This window comes from Cenococcum geophilum (assembly GCF_001692895.1).
Source record: "Cenococcum geophilum 1.58 unplaced genomic scaffold K441scaffold_85, whole genome shotgun sequence".
In the NCBI taxonomy this organism is placed as follows: Eukaryota; Fungi; Ascomycota; class Dothideomycetes; order Gloniales; family Gloniaceae; genus Cenococcum; species Cenococcum geophilum.
The window spans coordinates 291815-311702 of NW_027137643.1; the positions used below are offsets into that span (position 1 = coordinate 291815).

General features: G+C 38.6%; 2 protein-coding genes across 2 annotated transcripts; both read right to left on the bottom strand.

Annotated features, from left to right (window-relative positions):
* Positions 1 to 16066: 16066 nt before the first annotated feature.
* Positions 16067 to 18185, bottom strand: K441DRAFT_670688 (PLAC8-domain-containing protein). Its single transcript, XM_067650312.1, has 2 exons — positions 16693 to 18185; positions 16067 to 16631 (listed from the first exon to the last, which is right to left on the bottom strand). The coding sequence occupies exons 1-2, from the start codon at positions 17714 to 17716 to the stop codon at positions 16399 to 16401; spliced, it is 1257 nt and encodes a 418-aa protein (XP_067496991.1). The 5' UTR covers positions 17717 to 18185; the 3' UTR covers positions 16067 to 16398.
* Positions 18186 to 18863: 678 nt separating this feature from the next.
* K441DRAFT_701212 (uncharacterized protein) lies at positions 18864 to 19857 on the bottom strand. The gene is made up of 4 exons (XM_067653317.1): positions 19608 to 19857; positions 19202 to 19475; positions 18972 to 19151; positions 18864 to 18936 (listed from the first exon to the last, which is right to left on the bottom strand). Exons 1-4 carry the CDS (start codon positions 19781 to 19783, stop codon positions 18904 to 18906), a joined length of 663 nt encoding a protein of 220 aa, XP_067496992.1. The 5' UTR covers positions 19784 to 19857; the 3' UTR covers positions 18864 to 18903.
* Positions 19858 to 19888: the final 31 nt, after the last annotated feature.

A 19888-nucleotide genomic window follows, 5' to 3' on the forward strand; every position in this document is an offset into this window, starting at 1 on the left:
AGATAGTATTGGATAAGGAGATAACGGGTAAGAAAGAAAACGGGAGGAGACTCCGGTAAGACGCTGACGCTCTACCCCTAGGGAGACTTCTAATTTTCCTTACCTAAAAATTGCGTTATATAATAATATTTAGGGACGTAAATATATGCCCCCTCCTATACCTATACTACTGCTAAATATTTTAGATTTTGCACTTAAAGCTGCTTATAATAAGCGTTCCTAGAAAATCTACTAATTTAGTATTTTAAAATCGGACGTTGTTAACGTTTTATATAGGGGTCGTTAATTAAGCTCCCGAGATACAATTTTTAAAGTTTAACACTATACTAATATTACGACTTTCTTATAGTGGCTAAGCCACCCCTAATCTTCTCCCTTCCCTCCCCTCCCTCTCTTCCCCTTCCTCCTATTGCTCGGCACTAAGATATTGCGTTGTTATATAATCGCGTTGTTATATTAAGGTAGTAGATAGCCATACGGCAATTTAGTTATTAGGCGATTAAAAATATTTAGTATATAAAGCTTTAAATCGGAATTATAATTAACTGCTCTATTACATCCTACGTAAAGGGCTCTATATTAAAGCTCTGTTGTCTAAATATATACTAGATTTATAACTAATATAATCTTAATTACTAGCTACAAAAGCTCTATTAAACGCCCCTAAGCTAAAAGCCTTAAAGCCAATAGCTTCTGGATTAAAAGCTTCTAAATTAAGGCTCTACATTAAAGCTCTAAATAAAAGGCTTAGTAAGCGTAAACTCGGTCAAAATTTTCGTTAGTTTTTACCCTAACGATTATCTTTTATTATTTATTTATATATCTTAATTAGGTAGAGCCACAAAAATTAACGTAATTAAGGCGGGTAGGCGAATAATTCTTAAATATATAGCTTTTAATTGATAGGAGTCTTGCCTTACTAATAAAGTAATGACCTTAGAGCCTTAACGTACTCTAGATAATAATGTCAGAGCTTTAACGCACTTTAAAGGTATATACAAAACTTCGTTTTCTATATACGTTAGCTAGTATACAGAACCAAAGCATAGCTCCCTAGCTTAGTCTCTCACCCAAATCGGCATCATCTAGACTATATTCAGGCTGCCTGCAGGCTTCTTAAATTAGCGTAAGCCAGCGCAAGCAAATTTGCGAAATCCGTCTTACAGGGTATCCGACCTCCGGTGTCCCCCCCCCCAAGGTATGCGCGCGACACACACCTAATTTCGCTACGTCTGCAGCTAAATTAGTATGTAGAGCTAGCAGGAAGGGGTGTAGTACATGGCCAGGGCTTGAGCCACGGCCCACTTCGACCTGGAAGCTCGAATTTGAAGCTATTCTGAACTTCTCTCCCTTACCAAAAATCGTGATATCTGCTTCGGATCGTGGTGTTATAAAGTTTCTTTCTCTTCTTAATATAAGCTCTAAACGCCCTGCTGCTGCCTCTATAGGTAGTCCCTCCAGCCGCCTACCTACTCAGCGATTTCGACCGTCATCAGTATTACCCTATCAACCTCCTATAATGTAGAGCTTAAGTATAAGTACGGTCGTTAATATTCCACCCGTATATAGTAGTTAACTTAGCATACAGGTTAACTACCCTCTACCGCTAATATATAGCGCCCCACCTGCATTATAATAAGCTGCCTTATTTACTGCCAATAAGCTTAATAAGATCCTTAATAATCTAGAGGCTGCTAAAGAGCATAATAATAAGGAAGTTTGACACTTTTATCTACTATAGGAGCGGAATATAGTAAGAGCTCCGCAGCGCCCGTAACTTATATAGCGTGCGAATATAGCTCCCTCTATATTGCTAAGTTAACCGCTTACTAAGAGGTCTTAATTGCCAGAGGCTCCGACATTTAAGGCTTTAGTAAAGGATAAGGAGGAGTTAATTCTAAGGCTTTAAAGAGAAGTGGAGGAATATATAGTAAGGCCTTTAGGGGGAAGCTCCTTCTTTAAGTATCGCCTACTGGTGTTAGCAAAGGTTATAAAGCTAAGTCGCTTAACTCCTATATTAGCTCATACGTTTCCTACGGCTCGCCTTAGCCTCTTAGTAATATATAATCGCGAGGTTCTTTATAGAATTAATAAGGCTCTATAGCAGAAGTTTACTGGCCGTACTTTCTAAAGGAAGTTATATAATGCTATAGTAAAGCTTACTAGGCGATTAAACTCCATTAAATCTACTTTCTAGCTTAACCTAAGCCGTATAATTAATTGGGCTAATTCTAAAGATAAACTTATAAGGATTGTAAGATGGTGTTACAATTAAGGTAACGGCTCAATTAAGCGGCTTAAAGTTGAACTAGCTCTAGAATATATTGAGATAATTAAGTAGCAAGTTACCTGTGTTCCTACCCATTCCTCTATAGTGTCGTAATTAGCTTTATAATTGGCTTCAAAATCTTTATAGAGCTTTTTACTAATTACGTCATAGCCTCTAGATAGCAATATTACTACTTCCTCTACCGCTCCTAAAACAAGCTTTATAAGAGTATTTTAACGGTAGCAATGTTGTAAAAACTGCGGTAGTAACTGGTGCTAAGTACATTAGCAAGTCGACTATAAGCTAATATATGAAGATATAAGAGAATAGGGTAGAGCAATTGATAAAGGCTATACTACTAAGAATAATCCTCCAATTAGCTTAGCCCAAAAGCTTTTTAAGAGGAAGATAGGTAATAAGAAGAAAGAGTAGCTTATCTCTAAGGCCTCTACACTAAGTACTTTAGGCGTTATAAATTAATTCTATATTAACCTAATTGGCAGTCGCTATAGGCGCCTATTTACACCTCTAGTAGCTTTACTCTTAGACTTAAAGTTATTACTAATTACCCCTCTACTATATACTTAAGGCGTTAATTGGCTTATAGATTTAAGAGAGTATTTTAAGTGGCATAAAAAGGCGGTAGAGGACTCGGAGGCCTAGCAGTAAGATATTAAAGCCGTATATTAAGTTGCCTTTACTAAGCGGTAGGACTTAAAGATAATTAGAGAGTAGAAGCTAAATAAGTAAAAAAAGACGCTAAATAAAGTAATAATTAAGGAAGGCGTTCTAGAGGTAATTGCTAAGAGATTATAAGCAGATATTAAGGAATAGAGGAGCTTAAGAGGCGTACTTAGTGGCAATCTAGAGAGCCTTAGGCTCAACTAGCAGTAGATTTTTTAACTTAAGTGTGCGCCTGCTTATAGGCACCTATTATAATATACGCTTTAGCAGTAATTCTTATATAAATTAAATCTTATAGGTTTAAAATTATAGCAACGCTTTCCTCTATATAGTAATAACACCCTATTATATTACAGAATCTTATACCTCCCCCCTAATATACCCGCTATAAAGGAAATAAGCTCTTACGTTCTTACTTTTACTTCCTATAATCTCTACACACTAACTTAAAAAGCTATTAAAGCTATTACCCTACTACTTTAGCGCCTTCTTCTACGAAATAAAGTGTCGCCAAATAAACTCCTTTAGCTTACTAAAGAACTCCTTAATTGGATTTAAATTAGGTAAGTACGCTAGTAAGTATATAAGCTTAACGCTAGCTTACTTAAAGAGAGTACTATTACGGACGCTTTAAGTACGATGTTACGACTACTTAGAGAAGAGTCGGAAGAAGCTAGTTAGTTAATACAAGTATGGTTTAAGATGGAACCCATAGAACTATATAACGAAGAATGGTAAGTAAGTCACATAATGTTATACGTAGTATACGCAGTGTACGCGGTATATAACACGTATAACACGTATATTACGTATAAGGAGGATTTTATAAGAGTACGGTTATGTATTTAAGGACTCTTAGTCCCTACCTAGATAGTTCCTTCCTTATAGTAATTCTTAGAATACAATTAGAGTTAATCTATTAGGTAACCACTCTACTAGTTATTATTACGTTATTAACTTACTTGCAATACCTATATACCTAGCCTATTAATAAGTCCACCATAATTCCTACTATAAGGCTCCGTTACACAATCACTACTACAGTTATAGTTTTAATAAGTCAAACAATATACCACCAAAAGCAGCCACCATGACGCCGTTAACGGCAGTAACCACTTTAAGGTTAAGTGGAGATATAAGTATACAAGATACTAACTTATAACTAGTTACAGTCGGGCAGTTATAGAAAATTATTAATAGGTTAATGTAAGAGTACATATATTGGATCCCGCCACGCTTACGACAAGTTCGCAAGCACTCTCTGTCTTTTTGGCTGTATGGCGACGTGCGGGCGGGACACGTTACAATTGTGCTTGCGAACTTACTGGAGCCAGGTATGGTCCGTCGCTGGGTGGGTCGTAGGTTCGACTCCCGACGGTCGTATGCTTCGCTCTGGTATAGTCTAACGCGCATCCGTGCGAAGAGGCGTCGGCTGTGTCCGATACGGCTTGAGTTTTAAGCGGCCTTCGTTACTGGGGACTCCCAATATATAGTGCGACTCTTAGTGTGTGGACCCCCTGCGGCTTGGCGTTCGAGGACGAACGCGCAGAGGGGAGGGCAATTGTAAGAGTACATATATTGGATCCCGCCACGCTTACGACAAGTTCGCAAGCACTCTCTGTCTTTTTGGCCGTATGGCGACGTGCGGGCGGGACACGTTATAGTTAAATAAGAACAACCAAATACTTAAAGAAAGACTTAATGGGATTGGAGCAGTAAAGGTTAAGTTACCTTTAATTAAACGATTCTTAGGAGAGAGATTAAAGCTTAAAGGATTCCTAACGCAAATGCATTTTAAAGTCATATAAGAAGGGGCTAAGTTAGCCATAATAATGGATTAGATAGCCTACGTATGACTATTCCTATTAGGTTAGGCACTTAAATAGTTTAAACCCTACTTAATAGAAATATAGACTAACGGAATAACTACTACTAATTAAGAGGTATAATTTATGTTTTTTAGCTAAGTAGGATTCGCGGAATAATTAATATAGATATTTAGGGACCCGGAAGCAATAACTATAGTAAAAAAAAAGCTTTAGGACCTAATACAGCGAACTTTAGTAATTAAGTATATAATATAGTTTTAAATACTTACTATATAGGTTAAATGGAACAATAAGGCGCTTATAGCATAGTATAAGTAGGGACTTAAGGCTAAAGTCTAGGATGTAATTATTTTAATAGAAGATGCGGACACCCTAAGGGAATTAATAGATTAAGCGATTAAGATTAAAAATAGGATCTTCTAAAGGGAACAGGCTAAGAGAGGCTAGGATAGAGTTCTATAGTTATATAAAACGCAAAGCATACAATAACTAAAGCTAAGTTAGAAACTATGGTATGGCGCAGAGCTAATAGACCTAAGTAGTACTAAAGAAACCTATAAGAGATGGAGTAAAAAACTATAGAAACCTAAAGGTTAAGGATTAAGTAATTATAGGACTAAAGAGTATAGGCTAAACCAAGGATCTTAGTAGCAGAAGATGTTTAAGCGGACTCTATAGTAAAAATAATAGTTTAAAGATAGAGCTTATATAAATTGCGGAAAATAGGGTTATTTCGCCAGAGACTATAAAAGTAGTTAGAGTTATTATATAGTAAAGGGAACTAGACCAATAGTATATAACATATATATATAAAGAGATAATAGTGTACTATAAGGAACAAAAGAGTATTTAATTAAAAGTTTTACGTTTTATTATAACAACGCATGCCAAATTTATAAAAACGCTAAGTATAGTGCAAGCTATTAGCCATAAGAGCTAGAGTTAAGAGGACTTAAAGGAACTAAAGAGTTAGATAAAGAATAAGATTAACTCTATAAGCTAGATTAAGATATTATAGCAATATACGGATAATAATTAGTAATAATAATAATAGAGTTAAAGTACTTATTAATTAATAGTAATAAGGATAGTAAAGAAACTAACTAGGGGTATTTAAACCTTAATAACGTAATAGAAGTAGAGACTGCGACCGCTATAAAGTAACGTTTAGTAACGGGTATTATAACACCGTTAGATACGGCATCTATTACTTTATAAGACGGAAGGAGTAATATTTAGAGACGATTAAGCAAGCAGACGACTACTAGTGCTAGCTTACCACTTAATAAAGGCAAAAGGCTAAAGGCTTAAGATTTTTAAGACGAGATAAGAGATAACTAAGATAAGGTATACTTAAGGACCTACAACGGACGACAACCGATGGGATAGAGTAATAGCTTAGTTTAAGAATATATAAATAAGCTTAGGATAAGTGTTTCCAATAGTATAAGATTTTTAAGATAAGATAAGTAAGATCTAGGACTCTTAAGACAAGATAAGGACACTAGTAAAGCCTAGTTAGACTAAGGCTAGAGCTAAGCTTAAGTTAGAAGCAAGCTTAGGATTAAAGAATCTAAAGGGTTAAGAATTTAGAGTATAAATAAGGACACCCACAAGTAGGAAGTAAGCGGCTTCGCTATAGATTAGGGAATCTATAATATAAATAGTAGTTAAATTAGGAGACAGATACATAGACCTAGAAGACTTATTAGACGAATATAGTGTTTAACCTAAAGATTAAAAAGTCGATATAGTAATTAAGAAGTAAGAGAACTTTAAGAATCTAGTTATAAGACGTAAACTAAAAGAAACTATAGAAGAGTTTAGAGCAAGAATTATTGTATAGTAAGAGAAGAAACTAGATATAAGATCTAGTATATTAGGACGTATAAAGGACAGAGCGCTAGTATAAAGGATTACTAATAGGCTAAAAGTAGGTATACTAAGAGCTAAGTAGCTTACTAAATTAGAAAATAAAGAGGATCTAGAAATTCTTACTAGGTTTAAAGAATAATATATAAAGGGCTATTATAATATAGTAATAAGAAGATACTTCCTTACGGATAAGCTATATATACTCTAGCAGCTATACTAAAAGTAGTATAGATAGCGATATAATAATAAGTAAAAATATTTCTATATATAGTTAGATAAAAAAGTTATCTAAAACTACCTAATTACGGAAAAAGCGATAAATTATATTAAGGGAGCCTTAATTATAACATTAAAGGATCTAAAGAAATGATTAAAGGACTAAAGAAGTAAGAGACGCGTCTTAGTACCTATGAATAAAGTTATAATGTTTAGATTAGTATAATAGAGGTTTAAACTTAAGGATAAAGATGAGTTAAGAGTTAACCTAAAGCACCTAGCACACTATACGCTATTATAGATTGTATACGTAGACGATATATATAAGATATATAAAAATCTAAAGAAAAAGAACCGGAAATACCCTATAAGGATATACTAGATAATAGATAAACAATAGTATAGGAATACTAAGTATATATACGGCTGGTATCTAGCAAAAGTCTAAAAGGAAGGAGATTTAATACTTTAACTAGGAAGATTCCTTACGGAAGAATACTTAGATAGATAATAATAGTAGAAATATCCAAAAAAAAACACCTATCTATAGTATATTAAAGAAAAAAAGCGAACTAGGTATTAGCTAAAGAATAAGCTAAGTATAACAGGATTAAGTAGCTAATAGTTAGAAAAAGTAAAGGCCTATAGAACTAGGGGAAGCTAGTAATAAAGCCTTAGACCCTTAAAGGAATTTAAGGATAATACCTAAACCTAAAAGTTAAGTAGTAAGATTAATAGTTTAAAGCGTTAGTAGATAGTAGAGTAATATAGAACTATATCTTACTAATAGTAGTTAAAAGGATGGGGCTACTATACAGGCAAAAAGAGCACCCTTATTTATTAGTAACAATTTTAGGAGATCTAATAGCCTATAGAGGAGGCATTATTAATCTTAAAATAGGACTAATTTAGATAACCATTAAAGGGAGATAAGTTAAGATGTCCTTTAATATACTACTATTAGGGAATAATAAGGCAGTATTAGGGATGCCTTAGTTACAGGAATATAATCTAAGGATTAATTAGATTACTAATTAGGTTAATATTAGGGATATATAATAACGTAAGATGCGATAATAAACTAAGTTAGTATAGTACTAAGTTAGAGCGATATATAAGGAGACCAATTAAGGATTAAGCTATATACTAAAAAGATACTATAAGTATAGTAAAAAGCTATAGTTACTAGAAAGCGAAAAGCTATTAGAGTATATAGCATAGGACTATAAGATAAAGTTAGAACTAGAAATAAATCTAAGGTTCTACCTAACCTATAAGTTAACAGAAAAAGAGTTATAGGCACTTAAGGAGTTTATCTAGGAAATTTTTTAAAAAGGATATATTAAACTATTATAGTCATTAGTAGGATATCTAGTACTATTTATACTAAAGAAGAATAGAAAATTTAGGCTATATATTAACTATAAATAGTTAAACAGCATTACTAGGAAGGATAGGTATCCTTTACCCTTAATTAGCGAAATCTAAGATAGGATTAGTAATACGTAAATCTTTATAAAGATAGATCTAAGATAGGCATACTATTAGATTAGGATTAAGGAAGGCAATAAATAAAAGGCAGCCTTTAGGTTAAAGGAAGGACTATATAAACCACTAGTTATATAATTTAGGCTTATAAATGTACTAGTAACGTTTTAGAAGCGAATTAACAATATATTAAGAGAGCACTTAGATAAATTTATTATGGCATTATCGGCAAAATATGGTACCCTTTTAATGGCCTTAATGGCTGGTGGTTAACGCAATTGGCGCGCAGTTGAGGTTATTTGGCAACTCGACCGACTAGCCTATATTATGTTTTTTTAACACGCAGCCTGCGCGCAACCTGCCAGTAATCTACGTATTTGGCAACTATAATTATATTTACCTCTTTTATACTAATAGCATATTTTAAATAAATAAAAGCTATTTTAAAGCTATTTATAAGGCTAGTAAAATAAATATTATTATTTTAGATAATTTAATATAATATAGCGATGGTTCTCTTCTACCTATCTACCTATTAACTTACCTACCTGCCTATCTACCTACCTGCCTACATTGCCTACCTGTCTACATTACCTACCTGTTTATATTGCCTACCTGTTTATATCGCCTACCTATTTATATCTGCCTACCTGTCTATATCTGCCTACCCGTTAGCATCTACCTACCTATCTGTATCTGCTTGCCTATCTGCATCTACTTACCTATCTACATCTGCCTGCCTATCTATATCTACTTACCTGTCTGTATTTGCCTACCTATCTACATCTACCTACCCATTAGCATCTACCTGTTTGTGCCTACCTGTCTGTGCTACCTTGATTCGATCAATCGATTGAATTGTTTATAGTGTTCGCTGGCTAGTTGTTATCGTCTGGCTCTGGCGATAGTTGTCTGGTTCTGGTGACGGTCGTCTGGTTTTGGCAACGGTCGTCTGGTTCTGGTAACGGTTGTCTGGCTCTGGTAACGGTCGTCTGGTTCTGGCGATGGTTGTCTGGTTCTAGCGACGGTTATCTGGTTCTGGCGACGGTTGTTTGGCTCTGGCAACGGTCGTCTGGTTTTAGCGACAGTCGTCTAACTCTGGAGACGGTCGTCTGGTTCTGGCGATGGTTGTCTGGCTCTAGCGACGGTTGTTTGGCTCTGGCGACGGTCGTCTGGTTCTAGTAACGGTTGTTTGGTTCTGGCGACGGTCGTCTGGTTCTAGCGACAGTTGTCTGGCTCTGGCGATAGTTGTTTGGCTTTGATGACGGTCGTCTGGTTCTGGCAACGGTTGTCTGGCTCTGGCGACGGTCGTCTGGTTTTAGTAACGGTCGTCTGGTTCTGGTAACGGTTGTTTGGTTTTGGCGACGGTCGTCTGGTTTTAGCGACGGTTATTTGGTTCTGGCGACGGTTGTTTGGCTCTGGCGACGGTTGTCTGGTTTTAGCGACAGTTGTCTAACTCTGGAGATGGTTGTCTGGTTCTGGCGACGGTCGTCTAGCTCTAGTGACGGTTGTTTGGCTCTGGCGACGGTCGTCTGGTTCTGGTAACGGTTGTCTGGTTTTGGCGACGGTCGTCTGGTTCTAGCGACAGTTGTCTGGCTCTGGCGATAGTTGTCTGGCTCTGACGACGGTTGTCTGGCTCTGACGATGGTCGTCTGGTTCTGGTGACGGTCGTCTGGCTCTGGCGACGGTCGTCTGGTTCTGGTAACGGTTGTCTGGTTCTGGTAATGGTCGTCTGGCTCTGGCGACGGTTGTCTGGTTCTAGCGATAGTTATCTAGTTCTAGTAATGGTTTTTTGCTGGCTGCCGTTCTAGTGCCTCCCTAGGTAGGGAGGATGTAAGGAAGGAAGGAAGGGTAAAAAATAAGGCGGCTATATAGGCAGAGACACGTGTAGATGCTATTGGGAATATAGCGGGGACCCGATGCAGAGCTTTGTGTAGAGCCTCCGTACGCAGAGCTTCGCGTAGAGCCTTGTGCAGAGCCTCTGTACGTAGAGCTTCGTATAGAGCTTTGTGTAGAGCTTCGCGCAGAGCCTTGTGTAGAGCTTTGTGTAGAGCCTCCGTATGCAGAGCTTCGCGCAGAGCCTTGTGCAGAGCTTCGTGCAGAGCTTTGTGCAGAGCTTTGTGTAGAGCCTCTGTACGCAGAGCCTCGCGCAGAGCCTCGTGTAGAGCCTCTGTATGTAGAGCTTCGTGCAGAGCTTCGTGCAGAGCCTCCGTACGTAGAGCCTCGCGCAGAGCCTTGTGCAGAGCCTCTGTACGTAGAGCTTCGTGTAGAGCTTTGTGTAGAGCCTCCGTACGCAGAGCTTCCGTACGCAGAGCCTCGCGTAGAGCCTCGCGTAGAGCCTCGTGCAGAGCCTCTACGTAGAGCTTTGTGTAGAGCTTCGTGCAGAGCTTCGTGCAGAGCTTCGTGCAGAGCTTCGTGTAGAGCTTCGTGTAGAGCTTCGTGTAGAGCTTCGTGCAGAGCTTTGTGCAGAGCTTCGTGCAGAGCTTCGTGCAGAGCTTTGTGTAGAGCTTTGTGTAGAGCTTTGTGCAGAGCTTCGTGCAGAGCTTCGTGGCAGAGCTTCGTGTAGAGCTTCGTGCAGAAGCCTCTGTACGTAGAGCTTTGTGTAGAGCTTCGTGTAGAGCTTTGTGTAGAGCTTCGTGTAGAGCTTTGTGTAGAGCTTCGTGTAGAGCCTTATTGCAGAGCCTCTAAGTAATAAAACTGTGTAAAAATTATTTGCGTAATTAGTATATAACTTTACCTTAATTGCATGTTAAGGAATATACAGTTAGCTTTAAAGTTGTTAAATAGGTTAACTGCGTGTTAAGGAATATATAGTTAGCTATTAAGTAGGTTAACTGCGTGTTAAGGAATATATAGTTAGCTTTTAAAGTTGTTAAATAGGTCAACTGCGTGTTATTTGACTTTTGGATATGTTAAATTGGTCAATTGCGTGTTAAGTTGGTTAATTGCGTGTCGAGTTAGTTAAATTGCATGTCAATTACGCGAAACGCGAAAACCAAAGTCTACTTGAATCTCATCCTGCGAATATTTTCCCGATGATATTTTAATATTATTATTATCTACTTAATAAGTAAGGAAGAATATAGAGAATACATTAAATAGGTTTTAAAGAGACTATAAGAAGAACAGATGCTAGTAGCAATTAAGAAATGCGAGTTCTTCACTAAGAAGACCAATTATATTAGATTTATTATTAAACTAGGCCAACTTAGTATAGATCTAAAGAAGATTAAGGCNATAGTAAATTGGNAAGAANTANAAAATNTAANNNAGTTAAGGTTATTTTTAGGGTTCTGCAACTACTATAGAAGGTTTATAGCTTAATAGTTAAAGGATATTAAGCCACTTATAAAATTAATAAAGAAAGAAGAACTATAGGCATAGGGAGAGAAATAAAAAGAACTATTTAAGAAGATTAAGCAGTTGTTTACCTAGGAGCCAGTTCTTAAAATCTATTAGCTATAGTTAAAGACAGTAGTTAAAATAAATGCATTAAATTATACACTAGGAGCGTGCTTTCTATAAAGATATAAAGATAGATGGCACCTAGTGGCATACTATAGTTGGAAGATAATACTACTAGAACTAAACTATAACATCTATAATAAGGAGTTATTAGGTATAGTTATAGTATTAAAAAAATTAAGATTATTCTTATAAGGTATAGAGAAACTATTTATAGTTAAGACGGATTATAAAAACCTAATAGGATTCCTAATAATAAAGGAACTTAACTAAAGATAGGTTAAATGGGCAGAGATACTTATAGAATATTATTTTAAGATTTAGTATACTAAGGGTACAGAAAATATACAAGCAGATACTTTAAGTAAAAAGGCTAAACTATAAAATAATAAAAAGCCATTAGGGACTTTATTGCGAAAAGACATAAACAAATTAATTAGGTATAATTATCTAAAAATTATAGTAACATAAGAAGAAAAGATCTATAAATTACTAGAGAGTAATTAGATATAGAAGATCCTAAATATATAAATAGAGAATCTAGACTTAAAGTAGTATAAAAATTAAGAAGCGATATATGTACTAAGGTCTATTACAAAGGAGTTTATTAAGTTATTTTATAAAGGACCAACTTAAGGACACAATGGAGCTATAGGCTTAGTATTAAGACTTTAAAAAGAGTACATTATTAATAAAATCTGGGGACTAGCTAGGTAAGTTATAAAAGAATATCTAAATTACTAAAGGAATAAACTAATAAGGTATAAGCTATATAGAGAGCTACAACCTATTAAAATACCAGAGAGACTATGGGAGGTTATATTATAGGACTTTATTATTAAGTTACTAAAGTTAAAAAAACCCTATTACCGGACAAGACCACAACGCGATCTTAGTAATAGTAGATAAGCTTATAAAGTAGGGATACTTTATAGTATATATAGAAGAAATATTAGCGGAAGATGTCGCTAGAATCTATATTAAAGAAGTATTTATAAGATATAAAGCACTAAGTAAGATTATATTAGACAGAGATCTAAAATTTATAGTAGTATTTTAAGAAGTATTCTTAGCAGAGTAAGGAGTTTAAGCAGCAACTTCTATTATATATTATCCACAAATAGACAGTTAAACGGAAAGATTAAACTAGACACTAGAATAGTATCTAAGGCATTATATTAATTATATATAGAATAATTAGGTATTACTATTACTAGTTATACAGTTTATATATAATATAACACCATAAGAGGGAATAGGCACATTACTATTTAGGGCGAATTATAGATATAAGCCAAGGACCTTATTATCACCACGTTAAGTAAAGAAGATAAGTAGTATAGCTAAGCAAAGAATAAAGAGTTTAATAAATCTTTATATAGACCTTACGGAAATAGCCAAGGTAGTACAGCAAAAAATAAAAAAGTACTATAATGCTAAAAGATCTAAGGGACTAGATCTTAAGGAGGGAGATAAAGTATAGCTACTATATAAAAATTTTAAGAGTTAATAACCAAGTAAGAAGTTAAACTATGTCAGACTAAGACCTTTTAAAATTATATAGAAAATTTCACTAGTTATATTTAAGTTAAACCTACTAGCTATGATAAAGATCTACCCTATATAGTATATCGTAATGCTAGAGCCAGCATATAGGAATATTAAGCCACCGGTTTATAAAGCAGACATATATAAAGGACAAAAAGAAGATAAATAGCAAGTTTTAAAGATTATTAGTTATAAGGACGTAGATAATAAAACATAGTATAAGGTAAAGTAAATAGGCTANAATAAGACTACCTAGGAACCACTAGAGAACCTAAAGAACGCTATAGGAAAGGTACAGGAGTATTAAAAGAGAAAAGGTTAGGCAATATTAAGGAATCGCTAAAGAATAAGTCACCTAAAGGGGACCTAGAAAGAGCGACTGCCGAATTACTTAGAGTTATTTCCTTCTCTATTAGAAGAGAATCCGTTCTTTTATTACTAAGTTCCTATAGACCTTGTTAAATAAGTTTCCACTTCTTTAAATAAACCTTCTTATAAACACGTTCTAAGCGCTAAAGACGAGCGTAAGCTAGACGTTAAGCTTTAAGGATACGCGCGGACTCTTCTAAGGTATATTAAACCGCGAGTAGCGCCAAGGATAGTTTACTATTAAGCTTTATAGCGGTAGATTAAATACGAGACCCTATAACAAATTACTTAGGGAACTTAAAGACTATTAAGAGTTATAAAACGTATATACTTAGCGTTAGAAGTAAAGCAAACATTATAAGACGATTAAACGTTTACTTTAGTACACTCTAAATAAGAAGAGGGCTATTAAGATAAAGGACTCGCCAATATAATATAGACTAACCCCTCTTTCGCACAACAAGAACACGGAAATGGTATTATTTTACTAAGTAATAATATTACAGCAATAGTACGGGCACGGCGTTGCGCTTATAAAGAAGAAGAGGCTTTAGGTATTATAAGTAATAATATTAACCAAATTAATTAGACGGATATTATACCTCTAATAAACAACTTAGAGATATTAGAAATCTTTAAGGATAAAAATAAAGAGGAGGGAGATAGTATTATGGACGCTTTAAGTATAATATTATAACTACTTAGAGAAGAGTTAGAAGAAGCTAGTTAGTTAATATAAGTATAGTCTAAAATAGAACCCGTAGAACTATATAACGAAGAATAGTAAGTAAGTTATATAATATTATACGCAGTATATACAGTATACGCGGTGTACGATACGTATAACATATATAACACATATATTATATATAAGGAGGATTTTATAGGAGTATGGTTGTGTATTTAAGGACTCTTAGTCCCTACCTAGATAGTTCCTTCCTTATAGTAATTCTTAGAATACAATTAGAGTTAATCTATTAGGCAACCACTCCACCAGTTATTATTACGTTGTTGACTTACTTGCAATACCTATATACCTAGCCCATTAACGAGTCCACCGTAATTCCTACTACAAGGCTCCGTTACAAGTACGAATATAAACTAAGTAATAGAAGCTCGCGTTATCTATAATAACTACTAATCTTAGTGCTGGATAAGGATTATAATAAGGTAGGAGGACGTGTTTAATCCAGTAGTTATAGCCCTCCGCATTTGTTAAGCCACTATATACTAATAATATAAGTACGCCGTTAACGGTATAGGCAGGTAGTATATTAACTTGTGGCTTACTACGGTTATATAGTGTATATAAAACTAGTATAACTCCCACTAGCGACTAAGACGCCTTCCGTATACCCGTTTTCGAATTAGCTCTAGATTCATCTATAAACACCAACTAATTAACGGTAAACTATGAGATTATGGCCCAAAATAAGGTACGATCCTCCTGGCTTCGCTTATAGGTAACTCGGCGAGCCTAATATATAATTAGTAACTTTCTTACGCGCAGCTATTAAGGCTTCCTTACTAGCTTCCTACTCTAGCTAGTAACCCTTAGTTCTATACTAAGCGTCTACTTACTTATAACAACCTTAAACCGGTTATAGATAAACTATATTATCTCATTAAGGTATAAGTTCGGAGCCTTATCTAATTATCAGAGCAATGCGACAGTCATTTTAATACTTAGTATACGCCTTAACTTATATTCACGACCGAGCCTTATTTTTCCGTGTAGCCTCATCTTCCTCCAAATACGTTAAATTGCCTTAGGGGAGCAATCGGCTTAACGGGCGCATATACGCTTACTGGCGCCAGCTGTAAGAAGGATTTCAATAAAGGTATGCTGCCAGTCGCCCATATTTGGAGCCATATTAAGGGAGGCAGCGGGGTAAAACACCACGATCTGGAACAGATATCACGATTTTTGGTGAGGGAGAGAAGTTCAGAATAGCTTCAAATTCGAGCTTCCAGGTCGAAGTGGGCCGTGGCTCAAGCCCTGGCCATGTACTACACCCCTTCCTGCTAGCTCTACATACTAATTTAGCTGCAGACGTAGCGAAATTAGGTGTGTGTCGCGCGCACACCTTGGGGGGGGGACACCGGAGGTCGGATACCCTGTATCCCTTCGGCCAGTGGATTTAGTCTTACGGTTATCGATAAGAGTCAGCCAATAGAATCAATGGCTCCGTGAACACGTCTATTTTTGATTCTAGTGTTCGCGCACGGTCCAACTCTCGTAGGACGTTACCAGCCGAGGGGATCATACCTGCAGCCCTGAGGAAAATCGTATTGAAACATTACAATGGGTTATCACGTTAATCTCGGCATACTTCAAAGGGGATATATAATTTAATATCTCCTATCTAGTGAGCTCCTAAAACGTTCGTGTAAGAAGCAGAACGCCACGAACCCGCAGCGGACCAAGCTTCAGATATTCTCCAAACCAAACTCGTTATACAGGATACATGAAGTCGTTAGGGTATTCACAAAGTCAGCTCGAAATCCCAACTCCGGTCCTGAAAAGCGTGTAGAAGTGAGTTAGGGGTATCCAACCAAACACCGAGATCCCTTCCTAGATGTCAAAATATACAAAGCCATTTTATGGGCTACATAAAAGCTATCCCGCTCCCTTTTACTTCTCCATATTTGTACCTAACCTCTGGGTAGCGGTGCGTATATCATTTGGCCCGGGCTTGAGTACGCTTCGGCATTTGCGGCTGGTCCGGCCCACCGTCTTGCATTCCCTTCGCGATCGCGGACCTCGCGCTCATTCTGAATCGCGACGCAGCAGCAGCAACAGCATGCTCTGCCAATGTCGCCAGTGACAGAGCCGGCTAACTTGTAGATATGGCGGAGGCGGGTGCGCTGGATAAGCGGGAAGAGACCTGAGTATAATGTCAGCTTAATTTGTTATCTTTGATGGGGAGGACCGAGGGAAGGACTTACACCACAGCCCGCACGCTGCCGACATCACCACACACTGCGAATTTGTCGCGCTGTATCCGAGCATATCCGTTGGGTCCTTCTTCGAGTTCTTCCGGCTTAGTCGGTACGACGTCTTGCCGTACAGGATGCACGGGCAGAAAAGGCCCGTTAAACATGTCCCAACATCGCTCCCGCAGTCACACATAGAATGTTTCCATTCTTTAGCAGAGCCAGTGCTTGACAGATCCATATTCGGGTGCGCAATCTGACCGGGCTGGTGGAGGGCAGGGTTGAGCCCGTTGGGTCCAAGAGGCGCATCAGGCGAGAATACAGCGTGTACGGGACCTTGCATGCTGTAGGGCGAATATGGTCCTTTAGGTTGGGATATCGACGGCTGCCGAGCCTCTTCGGGGTGTTCATAATCTCGCTTTATAGGAACTGCGCTAGGAGATGACGGTGGAGAGACGGGAGGTTTTTGTGGTAGTGGTGAGGCGGGTTCTCGCAAGGGAGAATTCGGTTCTTGTGGTATTGATTGAGGTTGCTGCTGCGGAACTGGATTGTAGGTAGAACGCACTGGGGATCGCGTAGGAGACTCTACAATTGGTGCGAACATTGCTGGATGTATCTGTTGCGGAGGGGGTATATTGTATGGAGAATCTCTCGCCTTCTCATAACGGTATTGGGATGGATATTCATGCGACTGTAGAAGAGCTGCGGTGAGGTTTTGCGGTCGTGGGTCGATGGGGGTGATTGGAGATGAGGCCATAGTTTCTATTGGGCGCGATCGGGGAAATTGTCCATTTGGAGCTCGTTGAAGCTCGATAGGTGTCGACTGTTCAGAGTACCGGTCATCTCTGGCCCTCATTGCACCCCTTTGTTGCGATGTATTTTGGAACGATGTGTTTATGCTGAGCGGTCGCCCTTGCTGGCCTCGTTGGCCTTCCAGCTCGTCTGCAGGAACTTGCCATGAAAACCGGTAGTCTTGGTGTTCAATTTGCTGAGGTTGGCGTTGCACTTGATAATGAGTATTTTGTCTTGGGTCCATGGTGGGCTGATGGAGGCTGTCTTTGGATCTGTAAGAATTCTCTCCAAGTGCTGGGGCTTGTGATATCAGATTTGGGGTCAAATCTTAAATGAAGTAGTGTAGAATTTAGTGAAGTGTAAGACGACGTTTTGGACTCTTCTCGTCAGCTTACGGGCGCCGGTGAGCTTCGGGGGTCGAGAGCTCGATGGCTCGTGTGTGGAGGTAACGGCGCAATGGGTTTGTGTCAAAGGCGACGGCGAAGGTGATGTGGGTGACGGACATGATATCTGGCCAGAGAATCTGGTCTTGTCGGACTGCGTTCGTCCCAGGAGGCGCAAGTGCTTCGGCACCAGCCAGAGGTGTTGTCGCTTGGTGTGTCTTCGTGTTGGTTGGATGCTGATGCTTGGCTGTGACACCCCCCACAGTGAGCACGGCGTCACACTCGGCAGCGGTCGGCAGTCCTCCGGCTGCGTTTGTAGCTTGTCCGTCGCTGGTCTTCAGCGGGGTGGTTGCATGCATGACGAAGCTTATAGTGTGACACAGCCTCACCAATGTTCGTGACATCACTGTGACGGCCCGGCCTGGAACGGCGCTTAAAGGCAGCACATCGTATCTATCCATCCAGGAACCAGGAACGCGTGATTGGGCCCCTTCCCCTCTTTGAAAAGCAAAATATTAACGCCCTTAGTCCTGAAACGGTCCAATCCATGGTGCAAAGGTGGAGTGAGATGTTGGTTTGATGTCGGTGTAAGAGAGCTGCGGCGAATTCAATTCGTCAGTTCGGTGCTGCCAAAGCCAAAATGCACCGTTCAGGAGTCGCATCATCCAAATTCCTCCAAATTCTTCCATTTTATTCCATCCTTATTGTCAAGTTTTAATCCGTTTTGAGAACCGAAGCGCCCAATATGCCTCTTTCTGGGCAGCGCCAATGAAAGTTGGAGGCCAAGAGGTGCTCTTGAATGACGCAACAGGCGGCCATCTCTTGTGTTAATAGCTCACAAACTTCGCAAATTATCTTCACAAATTTTTCGTAAATTTAAAGAGGCTCAAAGTATTTTATATATATTAGATGCATGATAATACAAAGGTTCCCACCAACTCTCACCCGATATTGACCTATCCTGGAATGATATTGACAGTAACTGCGATCTACGGCCCTTAGAGATCTCCGTAAATCACTTGCTCTTGTCTTGGACGTCCTTGCCTCTCTATCCACTCTCGGCCTTTGTAATATTAACTAGCTAATCATTGAGAGCATCTATGCGAAAGTACTTACCTGCGGCCTGTCTGTCGAAACGGTGCCCTTATTCTTAGCAGACTCGGGAGCACCTTCACCCCTCTTACTCACTTCGGGTAATTTCTTGCCTAGTTCTGAGTGCCCTGTGTCGGCGTTGGAAATTCCTTCCTGCTTGCCAGACATCTCATTTGAGCTCTTAGCCGGTTCCACAGGAGCAGGCTACTCTATATTAGCTGTCGCATCTCTGCAACTGTTGTTGTGCAGCTTACCTCGTCTCTGGGCTTAGAATCGTCAGGCTTCTTGGAGTCGTCGGCTAACTGGGCAGGTTTTTCCCCCTCCTTAGGCTTCTCCTCGCTGGCAGATTCACCTTTTTCAGAAGCCTCTGGTTGTTCTTCCTTTGATTCCCCTTCCGTTTCCTCGTGCTTCTCTTCGCCGTGGCCCGCGTCATGATCGTGACTATCATCATGATCGTGGCCGCCGGAGGGATTGGATTGTAGAATGTACCAAGTCGAAGGTACTGTGATAGCAATAGCTGATAGAAGCCTGGATATCGTGTTGATGAGTTAGCCTATATCTACCAAGAGATGACGGATGGTCGGGGCTGGATAGATGCTCGATAGCACAGCATCTGCGTAACCAGATATGCTGCGGTCTTCCGGCACGCATTAAACATACCATGGTAGATCACTTGACTTCTTAAGTGAATGACCAGCGGAGGCATAACCTCGTCGAGCAGTATGTTGGAAAACACATTGCCATGGCTGCTGCTCGGCACTGCGGATGATTCTTGCTGGCCGGGCAAATCGAGTAGCTAGTGGCATTCGAAATGCCGAGTGTCGTGGCAGAACCATCGCGAAGCTGTAGGGTAGTCAATTGACTCGATATGGAGCAATTGAGTCGAGGTGTCGGGCTCTGATAAAGCAAGATAGCGGAGCGGAAGACGAGGCTCAGAAATC